This window comes from Capricornis sumatraensis, chromosome 1 (genome assembly GCF_032405125.1).
Source record: "Capricornis sumatraensis isolate serow.1 chromosome 1, serow.2, whole genome shotgun sequence".
In the NCBI taxonomy this organism is placed as follows: domain Eukaryota; kingdom Metazoa; phylum Chordata; class Mammalia; order Artiodactyla; family Bovidae; genus Capricornis; species Capricornis sumatraensis.
The window spans coordinates 57,239,505-57,263,445 of record NC_091069.1 but is presented as its reverse complement, the minus strand read 5'-3'; the positions used below and the strand labels follow the sequence as shown (position 1 = coordinate 57,263,445).

At 47.9% G+C, this 23,941-nt stretch overlaps 2 protein-coding genes across 2 annotated transcripts; one reads left to right on the top strand and one right to left on the bottom strand.

The window, feature by feature from the left end:
- The first annotated feature begins 925 nt into the window (after nt 1-925).
- On the top strand, nt 926-17,065 carry GGCX (gamma-glutamyl carboxylase). Its single transcript, XM_068975599.1, has 15 exons — nt 926-1,004; nt 1,343-1,513; nt 2,806-2,964; nt 3,420-3,585; nt 5,969-6,047; nt 7,110-7,216; nt 8,532-8,695; nt 9,046-9,311; nt 9,458-9,589; nt 9,940-10,091; nt 10,520-10,689; nt 10,903-11,033; nt 11,530-11,677; nt 11,852-12,047; nt 12,467-17,065. The coding sequence occupies exons 1-15, from the start codon at nt 962-964 to the stop codon at nt 12,657-12,659; spliced, it is 2,277 nt and encodes a 758-aa protein (XP_068831700.1). The 5' UTR covers nt 926-961; the 3' UTR covers nt 12,660-17,065.
- Nucleotides 16,575-23,068, bottom strand: MAT2A (methionine adenosyltransferase 2A). The gene is made up of 9 exons (XM_068975606.1): nt 22,960-23,068; nt 20,778-20,855; nt 20,563-20,685; nt 20,182-20,294; nt 19,950-20,093; nt 19,550-19,768; nt 19,139-19,321; nt 18,850-18,983; nt 16,575-18,178 (listed from the first exon to the last, which is right to left on the bottom strand). The coding sequence occupies exons 1-9, from the start codon at nt 23,048-23,050 to the stop codon at nt 18,076-18,078; spliced, it is 1,188 nt and encodes a 395-aa protein (XP_068831707.1). The 5' UTR covers nt 23,051-23,068; the 3' UTR covers nt 16,575-18,075.
- Nucleotides 23,069-23,941: the final 873 nt, after the last annotated feature.

The following is a 23,941-nucleotide window of genomic DNA, read 5'->3' as shown; positions in this document are numbered from 1 at the left end:
TGAAACTCCAGTACTTTGGCCACCTCATGCAGAGTTGACTCATTGGAAAAGACTCTGATGCTGGGAGGGATTGCGGGCAGGAGGATAAGGGGACGACAGAGGATGAGATGGTTGGATGGCATCACTGACTCGATGGACGCGAGTCTGAGTGAATTCCGGGAGTTGGTGATGGACAGGGAGGCCTGGCGTGCTGCGATTCATGGGGTCGCAAAGAGTCAGACACGACTGAGAGACTGAACTGAACTGAACTGAATTGAGACTAAAAAATGTGAGAACCCCTACACTAAGATGCCTTCCTCTGATCCTGCTTGTCAATTCCAGGGCAGAGAAACAATGTTACAAAGCTGTTTAAGACTCACCTTCCCCATCAAACACACTCTGTTTACTGCCCCTACTCTGCATTCCTTCTGCAGTCAGGTCGTTCCGGTTTTCCTGCTGCTTTCAAATCTGTGGTTCCAGGCCGGGTCAGCCCTCCCAGGTGCATCCTCAACTGGGCGGGAAACTCTCTGGGAAGAGTCTTGACTTTTGCGCCCGCACCGTTCACACATCTGCAGCGACCTAACAGGGGCGGGAAGGGAGCCAGGGAGGTCGTCGGCGCCGAGAGTCTTCTTTAGGTTGATAGCGCGGAGAGGGCTCGGGAGGCCTCAGGGACGAGACTAGGTACTTGACAAAAAAGAGACAGGTCCACGCACACCTTAACTCATCGGTCACCAGCGAAGGCGGGCTCTGACCCCGCCCCCTCGCCACCTCGTTGCCCCGCCCCCAGGCCCCTCGTCCCGCCCTCTACCACCAAGCAGGGAGTCCGGCGCGGCTGACTAGGGCCCTTCACGACAGTCTTGGCGCTTTCCGGCTGGCCTCGCGCGTGCTGATGTGTCGGGGAGGCGGGGCTTAGGGGAGCCTCCCCTTGCGACGCCCCCGGGCTCGGAGGTTGTTGCTGTGGCATATCTACCTTCCCGAGGCCATGGCGGTCTCTGCTCGGCCCGCGCGGGCCCCGCGGGGCCCAGGTAGGCTCAGAGCCCCGCCTTGTGGCGGATAGAGAAGGGCGCGACTTTCAGAGGGGTTGGGGAGGGACGCCCTGCGGATCCTGGGGAAGGGAGCCTCGTAGAGAGAGATTGCAGTCTTCTGTTTCGGGGTGGGTTGATAACATTCAGGACGCTTTGCGATTAGGGGGCTGCAGTCTGAGAAAGGTTTTGGGGCATTGGGGGATCCGGGAGGAGGGGCTGCACTGCAGGGATGTTTCGAGCAGGCAGAGATCAGTGGGAAAACCCAGATTTCTCTGATTTGAGAAGGATTCTCCATTCCCATATGTGCACGTGCAACTCTCTCCATTTATTGGTTGCAGACAAAGTAAAGAAAGACAAGGCTGCACAGACTTCAGGGCCCCGTCAGGGCAGCCGAATGGGGAAACTGTTGGGTTTTGAGTGGACAGATGTGTCCAGCTGGGAGAGGCTGGTGACCCTGCTGAATAGACCCACGGATCCTGCAAGCCTGGCAGTCTTCCGTTTTCTCTTTGGTAAGTCCAGTGTCTGGGAGGTGCCAGCGTGGTTGGGGGTGAAAGAATGACAATGGTCCCTTGTCCATTTCTTGGATACTTAATTGCTTAGTGGACCAACCTTCCTTTTTCTAAAAGCTGAAGTGACTAATATCCTGGAAGAACTCTTTGTAACCCAGTTTTGACTCCTCTGATTAGGGCTTGGAGATCAGAAGTGCTTTGATCCGAGGCTACAGGAAATACAGAGACAGAGGAACAGGAACCCATTTTATTTGTGGAATGAAGTTTTCCAGTAACTACACTAAGAACTAGACTTCAGAGAAATGGCAGGGGTGACAAAGCAGCCATTTAGGCTGTGACTGCCTAATCCAGACCTTTCTAACTCATAGGCCACAGCATGTATGTTTGGCATGAGTTACAGACGTGCCAAGGTATTACTCTCCTTAGCCCAGTGGTTCTCAACTGGAGACGATTTTGCTCTCCAGGGGACATTTGGCAATGTCTCTAGACATTTGTATTTGTCACAACTAGGTGTGGGGGGAGGGAAAGAAGTGGTTACTGGCATCTACGCAGAAATCAGGGATGCTGCTGAATGACCTATGAACCACAGGGTAGACCTCCAGCAAATAATTAACCAGGCCAAACTGAATTGTCCTGGGATTGAGAAATCCTGCCTTAATTTGGAGCTGGCTTCCTGACCCTAGTAGCCCTTCTGTTTACCCCAGTGTGCTGGCCAGATACTGCTGTGCCAGGAAGTAAAAGAGGTTGAGGGCGCATCACCCCAGAGCACTTTGTGTAGCCAATAGGACAGACCTTTACAAACATGACCATCAAAACCTGAATAGCTTCGATAGCACTTTGTACGCTTCTTTCATTTAGTCTTCTCTGAGACCCTGCAAAATATTATGAGCCCCTTCTCACAAATGGGGAATTGGCTCAGGGAGGTGCAGTGGCTGACATCCCACAACTGGCATAATGCCTAGCACAGAGTAGGCACTCAACCAATTCCCAGGTGGCGCGAGTGGTAAAGAACCTGTCTGTCAATGCAGGAGATGCGGGTTCGACCCCTGGGTCAGGAGATCCCCTGGAGGAGGAAATGGCAACCCACTCCAGTATTCTTGGCTGGAGAATCCCATGGACAGGGCTCCAGTCCATTGGATTAAAAAGAGTCAGACTCGACTGAAGCGACTTAGCAAGCATGATTATTGTTGAATGAATTCTTTCTGGAGCTGAGTGTGCTCGACTGTATTCCAGTATGTTCCGTGGTTGCCTTTGCTGAGGCCTATTGGCACCCTCCCCCTCTGCCTTCTCAGGGCTGATGATGGTGCTGGACATTCCCCAGGAGCGGGGTCTCAGTTCCCTAGACCGAAGATACCTGGATGGCCTGGAGGTGTGTCGCTTCCCCTTGCTGGACGCCCTGCAGCCACTGCCACTTGACTGGATGTATCTGGTCTACACCATCATGTTTCTGGGTGAGAGAAACTGCAGGAGAGATGGGAGTATTGACTGACCTACCTAAAACCCAGAAATCCGAAGCATGTTGGCAAATGACCAGGGTCTTGGGTTTCATTTTTATTTTTGGCTGTGCCACATTGTTTGCGAGATTTTAGTTCCCTGACTGGGGATCGAACTTAGGCCCTTGGCATTGAAAACACTAAGTCCTAACCGCTGGGCCGCCAGGGAATTCTCTAGGTTTTCTTATTTCACTTCTTCTATAACTTATAATTTCATCCTGCTGACCTGTGTGTCATCTGAGCTGTGACCCCTTAACTCTTTTTAAAATATTGAATAACATTTAGTTGAAATTTATTTTTATCTGACTATAAAATGTCTGATGATTTTCTTAACCCCACCCATAGCCTGTCCCAGGGGAGCTGGGCCTGTGGTGACCTTTTGACCTTTTAATCCTCTCCCCTACCAATCCCAGGGGCACTGGGCATGATGCTGGGCCTGTGCTACCGGATAAGCTGTGTGTTATTCCTGCTGCCATACTGGTATGTGTTTCTCCTGGACAAGACGTCGTGGAACAACCATTCCTATCTGTATGGCTTGTTGGCCTTTCAGCTGACATTTGTGGATGCACACCACTACTGGTATGAGTCTAGGGGGAACGAGGGAGGGGTTGACTGTATCAGGATGGTCACCAGAGGTAGGGACCCCGTAAGGTCCTAGCACTTGTCCCAGCAAGCATATCTTCAACCACGCTTTGCAGAGCAAACATAACTTGTAAACAAGCAAAGGTGACTTGGATGGACTCCGGAGGGGCAAGGGTCAGTGAGGCGGGACCTCTCAGGGTGACCACAAGCAGAATGGCTCCATTCCCACTCCTTTACTCTTTCCCTATCTCCCCAGGTGCATTGATCTGTCCACTTCCTATAATCCTCTTAGAAGAAGAGAAGACTAAAGCCAGACATAGCTGTTTTCAAATACTTCTAGGGTGGTCATGTGGAAGAGGGAGCAGAGTTTCTCTGTGAGGGACAGAATTAGAGCCAAGAGTAGACATTGCTGTGGGGCAGAGGCATGTCAGAAGGAGAGGGCCCACCAGGGCTGCTCAGCAGAGCTGTCCCTGGAGGAGGTGACCCTCCCCCACCTCTGGCTTATGTGACCATCTTTCAGGGGAGGTGAAAAAGGGATTTGGAGACAGGGTGGCAGAACGGATGATCTTTAAGGAATCCTTCTATTACTAAGTGAAAAGCAAGTATGAGCTGTCAGTAACATGGGCATGGGAAGAAAAACTCAAACACTGGATTCGTTAGTGATTTATCAGTCGTTAATAACATGTCAATCATCAGTACATCTATGCAGATATCCCCTTTTTGTAAACCTTTACATTCATTCAGAATGGCCAGCTCTCATCATAAAGAATTGAGAGGCAGTTGGACTTTCCTGGAGGCTCAGATAGTAAAGAATCCGCCTGCTATGCAGGAGACCCAGGTTTGATCCCTGGATCAGGAAGATCCCCTGGAAAAGGGAATGGCTGGTATTCTTGCCTGGAGAATGCCATAGACAGAGAAACCTGATGGGCTACAGTCCATGGAGTCACAAAGAGTTGGACATGACTGAGTGACTAACACTCTTTGACAGAATACCCCAGAAAGTCTCATTTTTGTGATTTTTGCACAATTTGAAAAAATATCTATCATTCACTGAAGGCTTTCCACAGGCCAAGCACTATGCTAAACACTTGCTTTTTCCATATTATAATCCCATGAGGTCCATAGTGCTGTTCCCATTGTATAAATGAAGAAATTAAGGCTTAGAGACATAAAGGATTTGTCTAAGGTCACTGAGCAGTTAAGAGGCATAAATGAGACTCCAGCACTGGCAGACTCCAGTGCTCTTGAGCACAAGTATAATAACCTGCCCTTTTCCTGGCTTATCTGCTCATTCTGTGTCTTCTTGAAAACCTGCTTTGCTTCTGCCTCCCCAGAATACACCTAATCTTAGTAGCCTGGTTTTTTCAGTTCTCAGCCTAGGTAAACTGTTAACAGATATTCTCTGGCCCTAGATCCTAGCATCCAGGTCTGTGAAATGTCAGTTTGTCTTGAAAACTGAAACTTTGCTTTAAATGCACTATGTATGTTTTCATACACCAGCTTTGCAAACATTCCCTGAAATTCCTTCTTTTTCAAATTTAGTCCTATTTTAGCACTGTAATTTTTTTTTTTTTTTTTTTGCATATCAGGGATTCTTTTGGAGAAGGCAATAGCACCCCATTCCAGTATTCTTGCCTGGAAAATCCCATGGACAGAGGAGCCTGGTGGGCTGCAGTCCATGGGGTCGCTGAGGGTTGGACACGACTGAGCAACTTCACTTTCACTTTTCACTTTCATGCATTGGAGAAGGATATGGCAATCCACTCCAGTGTTCTTGCCTGGAGAATCCCAGGGATGGGGAGCCTGGGGGCCTGCCGCCTATGGGGTCACACAGAGTCAGACACAAGTGAAGTGACTTAGCAGCAGTAGTAGTGATTCTTTATGCCCTTCTCCCATGCAGTGGATGGGGTGGCAGGTGGAGCAAGGGGAAGTACACCTTCCCTCATGCAGGTAACACAAGGTCAGTGTATACTGGTCTTACTGCCAACTGCCCTGTGGCCATGGGATGGGGAATGGAGGGTCTACAGCCCCTTTCTTCTAGGGCTAGCACTGTAGTCTTTTTCCTGGTTTGTTTTATGAGGAGAGACTAATTTGCTAACTAACAGATGTTAAACACTGAATATTTTGTTGTTGTTATAACTCACTAGTAGTTACAACTAGTAGTTTCTGTTATGACTTGAAACAATCATTACAAGGTGCTCAGATAATTCAAAAGGGCCTCAGAATAGCCCAGAGAACTGAGAAGATGTGGGAGACATCCTAGAATAGAGAGATCATTACAAAGATATCCTGGAATAGAGAGATGATTACATTTAAAAAGCAAGGTAGAAATGGGACTGGACTAAGAACCTGTCCTCCACCCTTCTCCCTCTCACTGCAGGTCTGTGGATGGCCTGCTGAGGGCCCGGAAGCGGAACGCCCACGTGCCCCTTTGGAACTATGCTGTGTTGCGTGGCCAGGTACTAGATCGAAGGAGACAGGGCTTGTTCTTCACAGCCATTGGCAGCATGGCCGCCCACTGTCAGACTTCACTCTGCTTGGCCTCCCTGAATCTTCTCCTCTTCCCTCCTCCTCTTTGAAACTCAACTGTTAAAAAATTTTTTTACTTATTTATTTTATCTTTGGCTATGCCGGGTATTCATTGCTGCATACGAGTCTCTCTTTAGTTGTGGAGAGCAGGGGCTACTCTTGAGTGCTGTGCCCCAGTTTCTCATTGTGGTGGCTTCTCTGATTGCACAGCATGGGCTCTAGGCAAGAGAGCTTTGTGGGCTCTAAAGTGTGGGCTCACTAGTTGTGTGGTGCTGGGCTTAGTTGCCCTTCAGCATGTAGGATCTTCCTACATCAGGCATTGAAGCCATGTCCCTTGCATTGGTAGGTAGATTCTCATCTACTGGACCACCAGGGACATCCCTCTTTTTCCCTTTTTGCTGGAAAGCTGGGCTGGCTTCTCCCTGTTTTCTAATCTAATCTACTTCCCAATCTCTGGGGTCTCTCACCTTGTCATACAAAGAAAGAAGAGAGCTTTATTCCCACTAGCTTAGAATCCTCATGAGGAAAGAATAACCTCTGTGCTTCATGACTTTCCTTTTTCCTTCATGACTTTTCCTTCAAAAGTGAAAGTGTTAGTTGCTCAGTCCGGTCTGACTCTTTGCGGCTGCATGGACTGTGGTCTGCCAGGCTCCTCTGTCCATGGAATTCTCCAGGCAAGAATACTGGAGTGGGTTGCTGTTCCTTTCTCCAGGGGATCTTCCCAATTCAGAGATGGAACCCAGGTCTCCTGCATTGTAGTCAGATTCTTTACTATCTGAGCCACCAGGGAAGCCCGACTTTTCCATCCTGACTTTGCCTAATACTGTGCCTGATATCTGTAGGATGTTAGGTGAGTGAACGTCTGAGATGAATGAATAGAGTAGATCTCGTCTCTCAGGCCCTGGACTGAGGTCAGAACCGATTTGTGACTGTCTGTGGAGGATGAGGTTCTGACTTTGTTTGAATATTCGTTTTGCATATCGTGTTTGCAGATCTTCATCGTGTACTTCATTGCGGGCATAAAGAAGCTGGACGCAGACTGGGTGGAAGGCTACTCTATGGAATACCTATCTCGGCACTGGCTCTTCAGCCCTTTCAAGTGAGCGGCAGGGCAGAGGCCTAGAGTGGCCAGGTGCAGGGTTGGGGGGCTCACCTCCTTCAGGTCTACGGGCCTAGCTGCTGCTCCCGCTTTGCCTAAATTTGCTGCATGCTTCACTCTGTCCACTCATCTCCCTCTTCAGCAGAAGGCAGAGTTGATGATGTCAACAGATCTAGGCTTAGCTGCCCCTGGGAGACTTACAGCATGGGCCAGAATGAAGGGAAAAGAAATAAAGGAAAGGGAAGTGCCAGCACTAGGTGACTTGCAGAGTGAGTCAGTGCCCCAGCAGTTGCTGTGGTGGGGCCTCTGTCCTTAGGTGGCTGCCCCAGCCTCTTGCCCAGATTCCTCAACTGGCATGCCAAGAAGATGGACAGCTCCCCTTCCCAAACAAAACTATTGTTAATAACTCTTCCCAAAGCAGAGCTGCTTCTCTCTGCCTTTTCTCTTCCTCCCATCTCTTCTTCCTTTTGCCTTCCTTTTTTAATGTTACTTTTGGCTGCGCTGGGTCTTTGTTGCTATAGACTTTCTCTAGTTGTGGCAAGTAGGGGCTACTGTCTAGCTGTGGTGTGTGGGCCTCTCATTACTGTGGCTGCTCTAGTTGCAGAGCACGGGTTCCAGGTATGTGAGCTCAGTAGTTGCAGCGAGTGGGCTTAGTTCCTCCATGGCTGTGGTATCTTCCCAGACCAGGGATCGAACCCGTGTCCCCTGCATTGGCAGGCAGATTCTTAACCACTGGACCACCAGGGAACCCCCTTCTCGTCTGTCTTTGTACTCTTCCCTCTGCCCTGACACCTCCCACTTCCGGAAGTTTGACATCATTATATTAGCCAAGTGTTCCCCTTTTAAAGTTTCTCTTCTGGTATACCTCCAGGAAGAACCTGCCCTGCACAACACACACACTGCTCAGTCAAAGTTTGCTCTGGGAGCTCTGCCCTTGCTTATTACTTAGGGCATGTTGAAAGAAATTGGACACCTGAAGTATGTGAGATTCCCTGGTGGCTCAGATGGTAAAGAACCGGCCTGCAATGCAGGAGACCCGGGTTCAATACCTGGCTTGGAAAATCCCATGGACAGAGTAGCCTGGTAGGCTATAGTCCCTAAGGTCGTAAAGAGTTGGACACGACTGAGCGACTAACACTCTTAATTAAGTAGGAATGAAAAGGGGTTGGAAAACCCTCCCAGAGGATGTCTTTGTGTGGAATTCTCTACCCACCTGCCGGGGTGGATCATGCAGCATGGAGAGGGTAGCAGAGGTGCCTCGACTGTGAGTATTCGGTGCGTGCTAGTGCCTGAGCTTTGACCCTGGTGTCTGCAGACTTGTGTTGTCCGAGGAGATGACGAGTCTGCTGGTGGTGCACTGGTGCGGACTGCTGCTCGACCTCTCAGCCGGTTTCCTGCTCTTCTTTGATGCCTTAAGACCCATCGGCTTCGTCTTCGTGTCCTACTTCCACTGCATGAATTCCCAGCTTTTCAGCATTGGTCAGTTCCTATAATCTGGTGGGAAACAGGAAGCCATAGGTGTGCAGGGGAGGGACGAACCAGTGGCCCGTGTGGCAGGGGGAGACGGTGACAGGAACAGGAGCTAAGCTGAGCTGGACGTCATCTCTGAGAGATGGAAACAGATGGGAAGGTGGCCCAGGGCTTTTGGGCTCAGCTAGTATGTCTTGTAATAAGTTTCTGTGGGAAGTAATAGGCTCCAGTTGAGAATTTCTTTGATCATAAGTGAAATACCTGGGAGAGGCTGCCTAGGAGAAGGGGAGGTGTGGAGGCGATGAGCCACGTTTTCCAGCCCAACTCCTGAAGTGCTGGTTTCCTCCCCGCTGTTCTAGGCATGTTCCCCTACGTCATGCTGGCCAGCAGCCCTCTCTTCTGCTCTCCTGAGTGGCCTCGGAAGCTGGTAGCTCACTGCCCGAAAAAGCTGCAAGAGCTGCTGCCCCTCAGGACTGCCCCTCAGCCCAGCACTTCCTGCATGTATAAGAGGAGCCGGGCCAGAGGCAGTCAGAAGCCAGGGCTGCGCCACCAGCTGAGCACTGCCTTCACCCTGCTCTACCTCCTGGAGCAGCTCTTCTTGCCCTATTCCCACTTCCTCACCCAGGTTCGTGCGGGCTGGGGGTCTGCTTGGATGGTGGTAGAGGGGACCGTGCTCAGGAGAGAAGCAGGCAGGTCTGGGGACCTCTCTGGGCAGAGGACAGCGTTAGCATGAGGAGCATAGAGCTGATTCCCACCACCCTGCCTCCTCAGGGGTACAACAACTGGACCAACGGGCTATACGGCTACTCTTGGGACATGATGGTGCACTCCCGCTCCCACCAGCACGTGAAGATCACCTACCGTGATGGCCGCACCGGCGAGCTGGGCTACCTCAACCCTGGGGTGAGATGCCACTAACTTCCTGGCCTTCAGAGGCCCCCTGGAGCTTTGGGGTCTGGTCTCTGTGGGTCCACTTTGCCCTTTCTCTGGAGACAGGTGGAACCTTCTTTTGTGGGGGTTGAAATGGGGCAGTGTCATTCACATCCCTCAATTGAGATGAGACTTAGAAAGGTGAGTACCGCTAGCCCAGCGATGAAAAACAATTCTTCCACAAAGTTTTTTGGTTCTCATTTTTTTTTTCTTCCCTGTCAAAACTGGCAGCAGGCAGGGATCTTTTTGTGCCTTCGGCATTGCATGACCTGTCTGGAAGCTCAATAACAATGAGGTGGGACTAATGTGGGGGTTTGGGGCAGGTATTTACACAGAGCCGGCGTTGGAAGGACCATGCAGACATGCTGAAGCAATATGCCACTTGCCTGAGCCGCCTGCTGCCCAAGTACAATGTCACTGAGCCCCAGATCTACTTTGATATTTGGGTCTCCATCAATGACCGCTTCCAGCAGAGGTGGGCAAGGGGAGCAGAGAAGGGGGAAAACGTGAAGTCCAGCCTTATTTGGCCAAGATGACTAGCCTGTGCTCCTCAGTGTTGTCTTGCTTGCAAGGCTGTCCGCTGGTGCATGTCTCTGTTGACCTGGTTGTGGGCATAGCTGATTGCATCCAGCAGAGGGCACCGTCATCCCGAAGAAAAGGGAACTCATTCTCTTAGAAGCTGTTAACTCTCCTCAGGCGGCCACTAACCCCCATTCTTCCCAGTGCTCCAGAATCTCTTTCCCCTCTTCTGTTTCTCTGTCCCCAACTGGCAGTAACATGCTGACATAGGGTGTTTCTTCTTTCTGGAAAACCGTTTGTTCTATCCGGGAACAGTGATGAACAAAACTGGAAATTCCGGTATGTAGGTGGCTATGGACTTAGAACATGATTTCTTTCCCTAAGGATTTTTGACCCTCGTGTGGACATCGTGCAGGCTGCCTGGTCCCCCTTCCAGCGTACACCTTGGCTGCAGCCACTGCTGATGGACCTATCTCCCTGGAGAACTAAACTACAGGAGATCAAGAGCAGCCTGGACAACCACACCGAAGTGGTCTTCATTGCAGATTTCCCTGGTATGAAAAAAAGTACAAAGGCTTTGCTGTCTCCCTCCTGGCCTCCTAGGCCAGGGACACAGTGTGTGATGGAGCCGGGAGGGTCTGCTCCTGGTGGGAGGCTGGTTTTTGAAACCCGAGGTGGAAGTGCTGGTGAAGGTGTGATTTCTCTGTTCTGACTGGGAGTGAGTTCACGCCACCTTGGGGTGGGATGGGAACTCTTGCCCCTGGCAGGGCTGCACCTGGAGAACTTCGTGAGCGAAGACCTGGGCAACACTAGCATCCAGCTGCTGCAGGGGGAGGTGACCGTGGAGCTGGTGGCAGAACAGAAGAACCAGACTCTTCAGGAGGGAGAAAAAATGCAGGTGTTTGGCTTGAATTAACAATGATAGAAAACTTTTGATGAGTGCAGTTGATTTAGTATAAATGCAAAATCCTTTAACGTAACAGTAACGCAGTGGGAGCCTTCCCTAGTGGCCCAGTTGATTAAGAATCCACCTGCCAATTGCAGGAGATGCAGGTTCAATCCTTGGGTCAGGAAGATCCCCTGGAGAAGGAAGTGGCAACCTGCTCCAGCATTCTTGCCTGGAAAATCCCATGGACTGAGGAGCCTGGTGGGCTACAGTCCATGGGGTCATGAAAGAGCTGGACACGACTTAGCCACTCAATAACAACAATGCGGTGGGGCTGAAAAAGCAAGGGCTCTGGGGGCTATAAATAGCCTTGTACAGGATTCTAGAGGTCAGTTCCTTTGGATTCCAAAATACAAGAAAAAAGATGGAGGTGGGGAAGTGGAGGGAGGCCACAGGCTGGCTAGGGAAAGGCTAGAGGGTGAGAGATCCATTTCTTGCCCCCTTTCAGTTGCCTGCTGGTGAGTACCATAAGGTGTACACAGTGTCGTCCAGCCCTTCCTGCTACATGTACATCTACGTCAACACTACAGAGGTTGCGCTAGAGCAAGACCTGGCGTATCTTCAAGAATTGAAGGAGAAGGTGGAGAATGGAAGTGGTGAGCATCTAAAGATTTGGGCTGAGAGAGCCCACTTTATAGGAAGTCGGGGTCATGATCGAGGATCTGCCCACTTAACAAATGAATCTGAAGCATCTAGCTGGGGAAAGAGGAGTTCTAGAAGAGAGAATGCTCTCTTCTTAGTGATTCCTCTTTTTGCCCTCTTCCGGACAGAAACAGGGCCTCTGCCTCCAGAGCTGCAACCTCTGCTCGAAGGGGAAGTCAAAGGTGGCCCTGAGCCAACACCACTGGTCCAGACCTTCCTTAGACGCCAGCAAAGGCTCCAAGAGATTGAACGCCGGCGAAATGCCCCTTTCTATGAGCGATTTGTCCGTTTCTTGCTGCGAAAGCTCTTTATCTTTCGCCGCAGGTAAGCTTTACCCAATAGTACTTGTCTTTGTCATCAGATGTTTGCAGGCTGGGTCACTGTTCTCTGGTGAGAGTAACAGTAGGGACTTTCCCAGGAGAGGACAATCCAGTGCTAAACTTCTCCCTTTTTCCTCTCTCTTTGCTCCTCTCCCTGATTTATTGGGAGAGTAAATGGTATGTCTGATGGGCACTGTCTATTTCTGACTCAGCTTATCTCCTGTGGGTTATTCCTACCCCACCCTGGAATCCTCAGACTGTGTGAAGAGTGGGGTGCCCTTCCAGCTGGGATGGGGGTGTCTGGGGGGAGATTCTTATCTGAGGGTGAGAGGCCAGATGACCAGGTGTCCTCTGAGAGCTTTGGCAGGATTGCCTGTGTTGAAATAGGAGTTTGGACAGCTGGCTTTTTCCCATCTTTTTCAGCTTTCTCATGACTTGTATCTCACTTCGAAATCTGGCATTAGGCCGCCCTTCCCTGGAGCAGCTGGCCCAAGAAGTGACTTACGCCAACTTGCGACCCTTTGAGCCAGCGGGAGAGCCGAGTCCTGTAAACACAGATTCTTCAAATCCTAACCCTCCCGAGCCGGATTCTCACCCTGTCCACTCAGAGTTCTGAGGGAGGCCAGATGTGGAGTATAGATGTGGCAGCAGCCAGTCACAGGACCATTACAAAGGCAGTGGACATGTGAAAAAACTACTTCAGAGTTTTTGTTTTTCCTCCATATCCATGGCTATAATAAATTCAGAGAGGATAGATTAGAGGGACCAAGGAAATAAGGCAAGGATAAGATTTATCATTCCAAGGTTGAGGGGCTTGGGCAGTGGGGTTAAAAAACAATGTGAAAATGTCTTTCAAGGAGTAAGAATTAGGTTTAAAGTGACTTGCTCCTTGCCAGAAGAGAGTTAATGGTCCATGAAAATAACAGCTGCTGTTCTTAATTAAGTGCTTGCCATATACAGCCACTGTGTGAAGCCCTGTCCTAGAATTATTACACTTACTCCTTAAGGGCCATAAGCCCTATTTTGTGGTTGGGGAAGCTGAGGCTGAGAGGTAGTATAATTCGCTCAAAGACATATACCTAAGGGATGGACTGACTGATGGTCTGAACTTCAAGTCTGTTTGGCTTAAGGTCCTGTACCCTGCCTCTTGAAATTTTCAGAATCACTGACAGTAATTCTGAAATAACATAGCTTAAAACTTGTCTGATTATAAAGTGTGATTAGGATGGTGATCAGGTTTTAGATGCAGAGTAATTTTCTCTTCACTGCAATTTTGATTCTTTTTTTGTTACTATTATTTATACAGCCAGTTTTTCACTAGGGGTTATGAGCATAGAATAGCAGAAAGTTAAACTGATAACAGAATTTAGATGATTAATAGTGATATATATCTAAAAAATAAGCTTAGTATTTAGCATTATTCTAGTTTTCAATGAGCAGGAGGTGATATAAAGTGAGATTTAACCAAATGTAATGAAATCAGGGGATGTTTACAGTCATGATGTATAAGATTTGGATGTGATTCTGGAAGATCCTCAATTCTGTGAAAATTCAAAGGCCTGGCACTGGGCTAGGAAGTGAGAATGCATAATTAACAGAAACAAACGAAAAACAGGCCCTGCTTGGGAACCCTGTGTGGAGGCAGAGGCCGGCGGCAGCAGGCTGGCAGTCCCAGTTACTTTGATAAAGGATTGCATTTGTTTTCCGTCTTCTTTTCCCATGCTCCACTCCATCCAATCTCAGGGTTCTTTCCTAGGTGGCTGCTTTTCAACATATACACTTGGGTTGACTATGTCCACTCCATGGTTTCCAAGGATGCTGCTGCTTAGATTTCTTTCCTGTGCTCTGGAACTGTTTATCTGGCTCCACCTGGCTATCCCAGAGTTTTTAACTGTCATAAACACAAGGTGCGTTTATCCACAACTGCTTATTACCGAATGGCAGCTGTTTTTTTGATTCTTCCATTTTCCTTCCATTTCTTAAGATTTCAAGGCCCATCAGTTCTACCTCTTACTTTTTGGACCTGTTGAATTCATCTCTCCTACCTCTGTCCTTTCAGCCTTTATACTGGAATCCAGTTAGAGACAGATCAGAGAAGGGCTGCCAGGGAGTTGTGCAGGTTGGGCCTGAGTGCACTCAACTGACCCAAGTGGAGCCTGGCAGTAAGTCCTGTGATTCACACAAGGCATTTTGTGGGTTAGAGATAGCTGTGGCACAGGGCACTTGGCTAAGAACCATGCGTGGGAAACACTGGTTTTCAATGCTTTTGCAGATCCCCTCAGTGACATGATATACCTTGGCACTGTGTCCTTTCCCATAACTGCTGCCCCACCCACCTTTTTACTTGGTGAAAATAATAAAAGTAGTTCTTCATTTTGGAAGGGAACTCTTACAGAAGTATTTTTCTTGTTACAGGCAAGGATGTTACTTTCCCCCAACTGTTAGTGTACTACCTGTCTCATTTTCCAAGTGACAATGCTGTGGGTACCTAATACTGTTAAGAAAAGCTGTTCACTGGAGGAAATCTGGGTTCTCCAGGTTTCAGTATTCAGACCCTGGTAATCAATGTTTAGCCAGAAGGCTTTGCTTCCTACCATAGGCCAGCATTTAGGTCTTTTGTCCCTGACCAGTGTCATCCCCGGAGAAGGCAATGGCACCCCACTCCAGTACTCTTTGACTGGAAAATCCCATGGGTGGAGGAGCCTGGTAGGCTGCAGTCCATAGAGTCGCGAAGAGTCAGACACGACTGAGCGACTTCCCCTTCTTTTCCCTTTCATGCACTGGAAAAGGAAATGGCATCCCACTCCAGTGTTCTCGCCTGGAGAATCCCAGGGACGGGGGAGCCTGGTGGGCTGCCATCTATGAGGACACACAGAGTCAGACACGACTGAAGTGACTTAGAAGCAGCAGCAGCGTCATCCCCCTTGAAACTGTAGTAAAGTATGATTTTCAGCTTAAGTGCGACGTTTCACATTCCCTTTCATTAGCGCTTTATGCTTTTGATTCTCAAGCTGTAACCATTTCATGCCTTTGCACCTACTGGCCTCCCTGGGCTTGTTAATCCCCAACCTCTACCCCAGGTCTAGGCAGAGGACAAGCCACCTTTGTCACTCTCGTCTGCAAGCTCCTTGACAACAGGTGTCATTCTAGTAAATGCTGAACCAAACCTCAAGGCTGTTATTTCTCTGGTGCTGTTTCACCAACAAAGGCCCGTCTAGTCAAGGCTGTTTTTCCAGTAGTCATGCATTGATGTGAGAGTTGGACCGTGAAGAAAGCTGAGCACCGAAGAATTGATGCTTTTGAACTGTGGTGTTGAAAACTCGAGAGTCCCGTGGACTGCAAGGAGATCCAACCAGTCCATTCTACAAGGGATAAGTCCTGGGTGTTCTTTAGAAGGAATGATGCTAAAGCTGAAACTCCAATACTTCAGCCACCTCACGCAAAGAGTTGACTCACTGGAAGACTGATGCTAGAAGGGATTGGAGGCAGAAGGGGACGACAGAGGATGAGATGGCTGGATGGAATCACTGACTTGATGGACTTGGAGTTGGTGATGGACAGGGATGCCTGGCGTGCATCCCTGGGGTCACAGCCGGACATGACTGAGCAACTGAACTGAGATACCAAGTGTCTTGGCCATCTAAAAGCTTTTTGGTATTTTGGAGCTTTTCAATGTCATGAAAAGTTGAAGTTCTCAAGTTTCACAGCAGGTGGAGAACCTTGCCTTTCCTCCCAAACCGGTTTCTAAACTTTTAACTCTCCAAGCAAACAGATATAAGCAGGTATTGCTTGGGTCTCATTTGCAAGAGTAAAGCATTTCAACCATTTGATTTCATATTTGCTGGTGTAAACATGGGCTATGTACTTCAAGGATGGTTCAAGAGCTGGTTGATAACTGCCGTAAATTCAGAATACACATCCCTCATTGCGGTTGTTTCTACTTTATCCATTGTATGGATCCTCACTGTTCCTTCACTACTGTTTAAACTTTTCAAACTGTAGTACATAACTTGTAGCCTTTAACCCATTTATTACAGAAGGGGAATTTAAGGCATTGTTTTTACATTTTCAAAATGATGAAAACTGATTTAAAATGTAAAACACCACTCTTCTCACAAGACTCATTTTAGTGGTTTTTATGCCTTTAAAGCACTGCTGATAGTGCAGAAATGGCTGTTGTAATAAGACTGTGTTGGCCAAAAAACGGAGTGCTGGACAAACCTTCAACTTTCATAAACCGTTATCCCTGACACTAAGAACAACCTTTTAGAGGCCTATAGTTAAGGTTGAAGTGATTTCCCTAAACCATGGGTGGGATTACAATTACTCAGGGTTAAAATATGTTTAATTCATACTCATACTGAAACACTTAAGAATAATGGAGGGAGGAGAATAATGGAGGGAGGAGTTCCCTGGTGGCCAAGATTCAGTGCTTTCACTGCAGAGGTCCACATTCAGTCCCTGGCTGGGAAACCATCCCACAAACCGCCAGAATACAAATAATAATGCACACAGGTAAGGTAGAACCTAGCATTTTATTTAGATCTTCATTAAACTGTTGGAATTGAGAACCAGACATACGTAATAAACCTCCGAAAATAGATCCTGAAAGGCACTTTCTGCTTAGGGCAAGCAGTCATGGAATAAGCATGTAAACAAGCTGGCTTCTCTGTACCACACCAGCCAAGTCAGCTTTCTCCATGGCCAGCTGCACCAGCTCTGCCCTCCCTTCTGTTAACACCAGCCAGAACCCCTGTAGGTCTAACCCAAGGTTTTTCTGTAGGACACCTTGGCCTACCTGGGAATGCTGGAAACATGTTAAAGGAATCATGGTGTTGAGGAAAAAAAAAAATCTTTTAAAAAGCTGCCATCTGAGGTGATGGCTTCTCTGTACTTACGCCATACCCCAGAATACAATAAATAAGCAATTAGAAAATGTTCAAGTATGAAGGGATTTCCTCCTCCCCGCCAAAAGCACTGCTCTCTGAAGGAAGCTGGTTTCTCTGTAGCTACACCAGCTGTCCAGAAAGCTCATTGGACCTGGTTTTGAAAATAAAACAAAGTTAAAACCCTGGGAGGAGTTCTTGTGCAGTGTGGAGTACTCAGTCTTTCTTATAAAGAAAAAAAAAAAGTTATCTGGTACCAAAGTGTGCAACCTACAGACCCTCAGGTACTGCCCTGTGACTTCTCTGTATGACATCACAAGGGTGCCAAGTGCCTGTTTTTTCTAGAGCTAGGAATTGGTGGTTTGGCTAGTGCTGAAACCATGCATAGGATTGGTTTACTAAATAAAAACCTTATTACGTACGTCCTCCAAAAGACAGCTGAAAGTGGAGAGATTCTGATTTGGTGCTGTTTAAGAGATGGCGATTAAGAGCATAAGCACCAGGGAGATGGTTTAATGGTAACTGCCTTTTTTTTCTTATGTCAGGCTAGAGCTCCAACTGGAACTTGCGTTACATGCAAGGATGATTTGGATAGGGAACACTCCCTGACAAAGAGCTACATAATTAGAAGTGGATCAAGTTATAGGGAGGATAAGGGGAAGGCTTCACATTCATAAAGAGCTCAAGACATTACAAATTCATGCTGACAGGGCTGTGGCATTGCCAGACAAGAAGCTATAATGGAACTACAAGTACTTTACGTGCACATTACAAGGACATTTTCAGCATTTGGTGGGAAAGTCAATGCAATTAGGATTTTAGAAGGTTGGGTGATAGGGCACAAAGGTTCAATTTCAAAGCATTATTTACTACAATGCTGTTGATTTGTTTCTAGGCAGTTACACGGATCACCTATGCTCACTAAATTCATTATAATGGTGAACAAAACACCTAGGGACAGAATAGCAAGCCCGACTTACAGTCCCCCACACAAGCTAAATTCATGTCATTGACTATAGAGTGACTGCAACTGATCAGGAGCTGAAAGAGGACAGGAAAATTTAGGAAGAAGGGCCCTTTCCCACAGAGCTTGAAGGCTTCTCTGTAGCCTACGCCAACAAGTCTGGGGAAAAAAGGCTAACACTTTCAATATTTAAGCTTTTTGGGCACTTCCCATGGGAAGCTGTCCCTACCAAAGTGGCCATAGGCTGCAGTCCTCTGATAAATTGGCTTCTTCAGATCCAGATCCCTGGAATATACAAGTCCGTAACTTAATATGTAGCATTCAATTAAAGTAAAGCAAAACAATCAGCAAGACTCATTTTCAAGACTTCTGGCAAATGAGTTCAGTTCTCTGGGGTATGCTAGGAAAGAAGTTTGTGGCAAAAGTGTTTGTTACTTCCCTGGTGTCCAAAACTCCTTGCACAGTCCTTATCAGTAACTATAGTTCTCGTTTTTCCGTCCCTGGCTCAACAAATATGAAAACTTGTCATTATTTGGAGAAATTTCAAGTGTCAAAAGCTCATCTAAAGTCATGGAATACTTACCAAGGTCCCATGCCCACACCCTACCATGGTTATTTTCTTTACAACAGCCATGTACATCCCATTTATCTGTACTAAAAATTCTTTTAAGTAAACATCCCTCAGGTAACAGGAACACAAGTCTGTATCAAATGTGGAGAACCTTTCTAGGGTGGTTAGTCTACGCCATGGAGCACTAGAATTTTGAATTCTTCCTAATTAAGCCTCTACTGAAGGCAATTTTCTAAGATGATATCAACACATTCTAGGAATTAAGATGTTTCCCCACTTGAGTCTTCCTTCACACGTTCACCTTCTGAGATTTGAATATATTAAGTTTATATACACACCCACACCCTCAATGTTTTTCACTAGCAATAGGCTTTACCATCTTTACCTGACAATGACCCCAGGGCGGAGGTCAAAATTCTTCTTCACAATCTCTAATAGCTCTCTCTCACTCTTCTGAGAGGTGCCATAATGGAAAATGGAGATAGACAATGGATGAGATACTCCAATAGCGTAAGAGACCTAAAAGAATTTAAATATCATAAATATCATTAAGAGTCAGTGAGCAAAAGACACACACTGTAACAGACTGGTATTAAAAAAAGACAAGTAGTTAACTGCTAAACATCCTCCCACTTACACACCTTTTAGTGAATCCAGTAATAGAAAGTATATACCTGAACAAGAACCCTTCTGCACAGACCTCCTTTAACAAGGGATTTTGCCACCCAACGAGCAGCATAAGCAGCTGAACGGTCCACCTTGGTATAATCCTTTCCTGAAAAGGCACCTCCTCCATGAGCTCCCCAACCACCGTAAGTGTCCACAATGATTTTCCGGCCAGTCAAACCAGCATCACCCTGAAATTACAGAATTTCAGTTACTTTATGCTCAATCCTTTCTAGTGGTTCTAGATTAGGCCCGCCTGTTAATGCTTATTCAGTATCACTTGGCAAACATCCTCAGAAGATTCACACGAAGGCTTCAAAAAACCTAGGAAAAAGGTGGAAAGTAGCCAGGTTTTTCCAAATAACCATGACAGATTTAAAAAAAAAAAGGCAAATTAAACTGAAATTGTAAGGCCTTACCTGAGGCCCACCAATAACAAATCTGCCACTTGGCTGCAGATGATAGATTGTGTCCTCATCAAGGTACTTTGCAGGTACAACAGCTTTGATGACTTTCTCCTTTAGGGCATCTCTCATCTCATCAAGACAAACTTCTTCATCGTGTTGAACAGATATAACAATTGTGTGGACTCTGATGGGAAGCACAGCACCTCGATCCTGCATATACTGCACAGTCACCTTGAAAGCCAAACATCAGAACATCAGTCTACTAAACAGTAGCTTTGTTCTTGGTTCCCTACCCTACCCTACAGTACAGTACAGAAAATAAATGCTATTCTTCTCTTAGCTTTAAGAGAACCACCTTACTGATGTCCTGTGCCAGTGTAATGGGTGTAGGTTTCCGATGTTCATCACTTACTTGAGTTTTAGAATCTGGGCGTAACCAAGGCAAAGTGCCATTCCGGCGTAGTTCAGCCAGTTTGGCATTGAGCTTGTGTGCTAAGACAATGGTTAAAGGCATACATTCCTCAGTTTCATCAGTGGCATAACCAAACATCAAACCCTATAAAAGGAAAAGTCACCAATGCAATCAATCCAAGCTTCAAAATTTGTTAGATGAAGAGATGCAAACAGATTATCTACCAAGATACCTGGTCTCCTGCACCAATGTCTTCCTCGTTTCGGTCAAGATGAACACCTTGAGCAATATCTGGTGACTGTTGCTCCAAGGCCACTAGCACATTACACGTCTTGTAGTCAAACCCTATAAACAAAAAAATGTGTTTTTTAAGGGCTGTAGCAATATTTTAAAATTTACAACAATTATCTGGAATTCTAAATGCTGCTAAAGAAATAAAAATATACCTAAATGTAGTACTTTCAGAGAAAAGCATAGGGCCAGAACAAAAGGACAGTAAAAGTATACAGGTGGAATTAAATATCCCCGGGAACACTCTAGAAAACAAAGCTAAAGAGCACTGAAGGAAATATCTGGGAAAATGAGGTTAGAAAGTCAACTCATTAAAACATACCTTTGGAAGAATCGTCATATCCAATGTGTTTAATGGTTTCACGAACCACTTTCTGGTAGTCAACAGCAGCTCTGGACGTAATTTCCCCAGCAAGAAGGATCATTCCAGTCTTAGCAACAGTTTCTAAATAAAAGAAATGTTCACACTCAAATATCACTTTATAAAGTTAATTTTCATGCTATCTTTTCAACAGGTGAGAAGTATTCTGAACCTACCACAAGCCACTTTGGCATCAGGGTCCTGCTGAAGGTGGGCATCAAGGACAGCATCACTGATCTGGTCACAGATCTTATCTGGGGGGAAAAAAATTTCTGGCTCAATTTCTTTAATTTACTACTAATTTAAGTATGTCATGCATCCCTCCCTTTAACTACAGCTGTTAAGATCTTTGTGAATGCTTTCTTCTAAAATTGTGGCAGGGATTCCCTCCATGCAGGGGTTAGGACTCCCACTATTCCACAAGAGGGGGCAAGGGCTCTATCTCACATGCTGCTTGGCACAGCACCCCACTCCCTACAAATTGTGGCAAAACCTATAGAACATAAAAATTTACCAATTTAACCATTTTCAACAGCATACCTAACTGCCATCTAAGTAAAGCATTCCTTCTGCAGAAACCATTTTCCTGAAGAATGCTGGATACAGTGATACCTGTTTCCAAACTGACACCTTGGTTTTTTAATGTAGCTGTACAAGATCACCAATTCAGGTAAGCCAGCAGAACACCTAGCATGTTTAACACATTTAAGCTCATTGATATATGCACTTTACACCTTTTTACAAGGACATCAGTCCCATCTTTCCACTATTTCAAACATTTTGAAAAACTAAAGTTCCCAGGCTAAACCAATTTTCATTGTTATATAGAACAGCCACATAAGGGAGATTCAAATGAAAGTATAAAGAAAAAGTGGCTTTCTTCCAACCAAAAGCAAAACAAGGAACATTCACCTTTACTGTATTAATTTTCAAAGACAACAATACTTACATTTTTATCCCCCAAGTTTAAAATTCTCATTATAAATTTAACGCAAAGTGTGGTCTCTTATCAATTTCTCCATGATCCTCTAAGGAACACCAATTAGGGAAGTGAGAGAAAATGTCACTTAAAGAGTTAAATGATGAAAGCAAGGACACTTCACGAACAAAGGGGATAACAATTTGATTATCGGCATCAATTTGATTCTTTGTTGAGTAATCCAGGATCAAGAGCTGAACAGGCTGGAAAATACCCAAATGTATTCTGAATCCTTGATATTCCCCTCATCTATACAGCTCCCTAAATGTTACTTTCCTAAATTTTCTTTAACCATCCAAAAAAATCATAAGCAAAACATGTACCGCACTCATGCCATAGGCCAAAACAATCTAAACATTTCCAAACGCCTGCGGCATGTTCCCAACACTGGGAGAATACAAAACCATCACACATCTGTCACTCACTAGGGCCTCAGTAGACCACTAGGTTGCTCGTGGTGTTTCACCATCTGCACAATACGCTTTCTGGAGAGAAATGGCTCCTTAAGCCATCAGACGACATCTGTCATAGTGGTCATCCTAAGAAAGGTCTGGATCAAACTAGTAAATAGTGATCTTCACCATACGAGGTTTTGAGGCTGCGACCGAAAGTTCGTTGGTATTGCTTCACTCCTTCGCGTGTAAATTGATCCCCGTAATGGCGGACGGCTGGACAAAGCCCGTAGGATGCGTGTAGTAAAACCCTGTTTAACGGTCAGGCCCATCGCAATGGCGCCTCGCACTCAATTCATGCTTCCTGTCCTTTTCACGCGCGATCCAAATAAGGCAGGGCTCCTCGGACAAGCGCTATATTTAGTTGGAGGCTGTCACCTTGACGCCAGACCATATAACGGCTAAGGGCATGTCTTATACTTCACCGTAGCCAAGGAATTAATGGGGAGCGCGGACTCCCGGAGGCCCAGGCCGCGCTCTGCAAACCGGCCGGCTCCCTCGCCCAGAAGCCACATGCGGCAGACACGTGGTTGCGGCTGCAATGCGGGGTGCGCGCTCCCGCGGGCCGGACGCGAGCACGCGGGGCGGGTCGCCCACTCGAGGTGGCTCGGCGCGCAGAGCGGAGAGGAAATAGTGCCCTCCTCGGCAGGAGCACGAGCGGCCGCGGCCCCCACCCTTCTCGTTTTCTGGAATCTTCCGCATGCCGGGGCGCGCGGCCGGATGGGAAGAGGGGAAGAGAAGCGGGGGAGGGAGCGGCGGCCACGCGCTCGGCACCGGCGGCGCCACGAGGAAGGCGCCCGGCCGCCGGTCTTCCCACCACCAGCCGGGAGAGGGTCACTGGCGTGGACACCGCAGCTAGCAGGTCCTACCAGCCAGGCCCGATCCCGCGCCCCGCTCCTCGCTTCGCTCCAACGCCCGTCACCTCACCTGGGTGGCCTTCCCCCACGGACTCGGAGGTAAAGAGGAACGTGCCCTCCTCGATGAACGCGTCGTGGAAGCCGTTGAGTTGCCCGTTCATTGTGGTGGTGGTAAGTAAAAGTGGAGTAGAGGAGAAAAGGGAGCGGCAAGGCGACTGCGAAGTGCGCGAGCAGAAGACGGCGGTCTACTTAGCTCAGGCGGGCGGCGCGGACCAAACGAGGTGGAGGGCGGCGCGGCCCAGTATTTATAGACGGGGTCCGCGCGCGCCCGAGCCGAGCCCCGCCCCTCGGCGCCCGGCGCCAATGCGCCACTCGCGCGGGGACGCGGGAAGAGGGAAGGGGCGGTGCGCAGAGAGGAGCTCAGGCCGAGCCACTGTCCCTGGCAGGGGGAGGGAGCGGGGGTAACGCGCCCCTCCTGCGAATATTCGTCATCTTAAGCACTAATAACAAGGGGTGAGGGGAAAGAAAAGAATACAGGGTCACCGTACCCTTCCGTGAACCACGGGGAAGGAAGACAGACAAGGGCTTTATGGGCCTGCTCCCCTGTGCTGTGACATGGCACCTCCCTCCCGACCGTTGGCCCGGCTGTCTGGCCGCAAGGTCGCGTCCCCCAGCGGTGGCCTAGGGAATCGACGGGGGTTTTGTCCTCTGGCGCTCCCCGAGGGTCTTTCCGGCTGCCCTGCCTGGGGATGCCCGGGTGACGGGGAGCCCTGTGGCCCACAGCCACGTGAAAGTGGCCATCTTGGCCGGTCAGCGTACGAGCCTTCGCGCGGCCTTGTGCCTCCTCTCCCTGCGCGCTGCCGGCGGCTGGCGGTCCTGCGGGGGGCCGTCCAGTTGCTAGCAATGTCTTAGTTAATGGTTCTGTGATGAAAATGGCCGAAAAACGGAATAACGAGAGTTCTGGCATCAATTTCAACGACTGCTGCCCCCCCGCACTAGAGTTTCGGAGAGAGGCCTTACCCTTTGCAGACCCTATGGCAGAGGCTGCGCTC

Coding starts and splice junctions, on each gene's coding strand:
- GGCX (XM_068975599.1), top strand. CDS start 962: ATGGCGGTCTCTGCTCGGCCCGCGCGGGCCCCGCGGGGCCCAG. Junction 3,586..5,968: donor GTGGATGCACACCACTACTG/GTATGAGTCTAG, acceptor CTCTCACTGCAG/GTCTGTGGATGGCCTGCTGA. Junction 11,678..11,851: donor GAAGGTGGAGAATGGAAGTG/GTGAGCATCTAA, acceptor TCTTCCGGACAG/AAACAGGGCCTCTGCCTCCA.
- MAT2A (XM_068975606.1), bottom strand. CDS start 23,050: ATGAACGGGCAACTCAACGGCTTCCACGACGCGTTCATCGAGGAGGGC. Junction 20,686..20,777: donor TGATGCCAAAGTGGCTTGTG/GTAGGTTCAGAA, acceptor TCTTTTATTTAG/AAACTGTTGCTAAGACTGGA. Junction 20,295..20,562: donor ATATGACGATTCTTCCAAAG/GTATGTTTTAAT, acceptor TTTTGTTTATAG/GGTTTGACTACAAGACGTGT.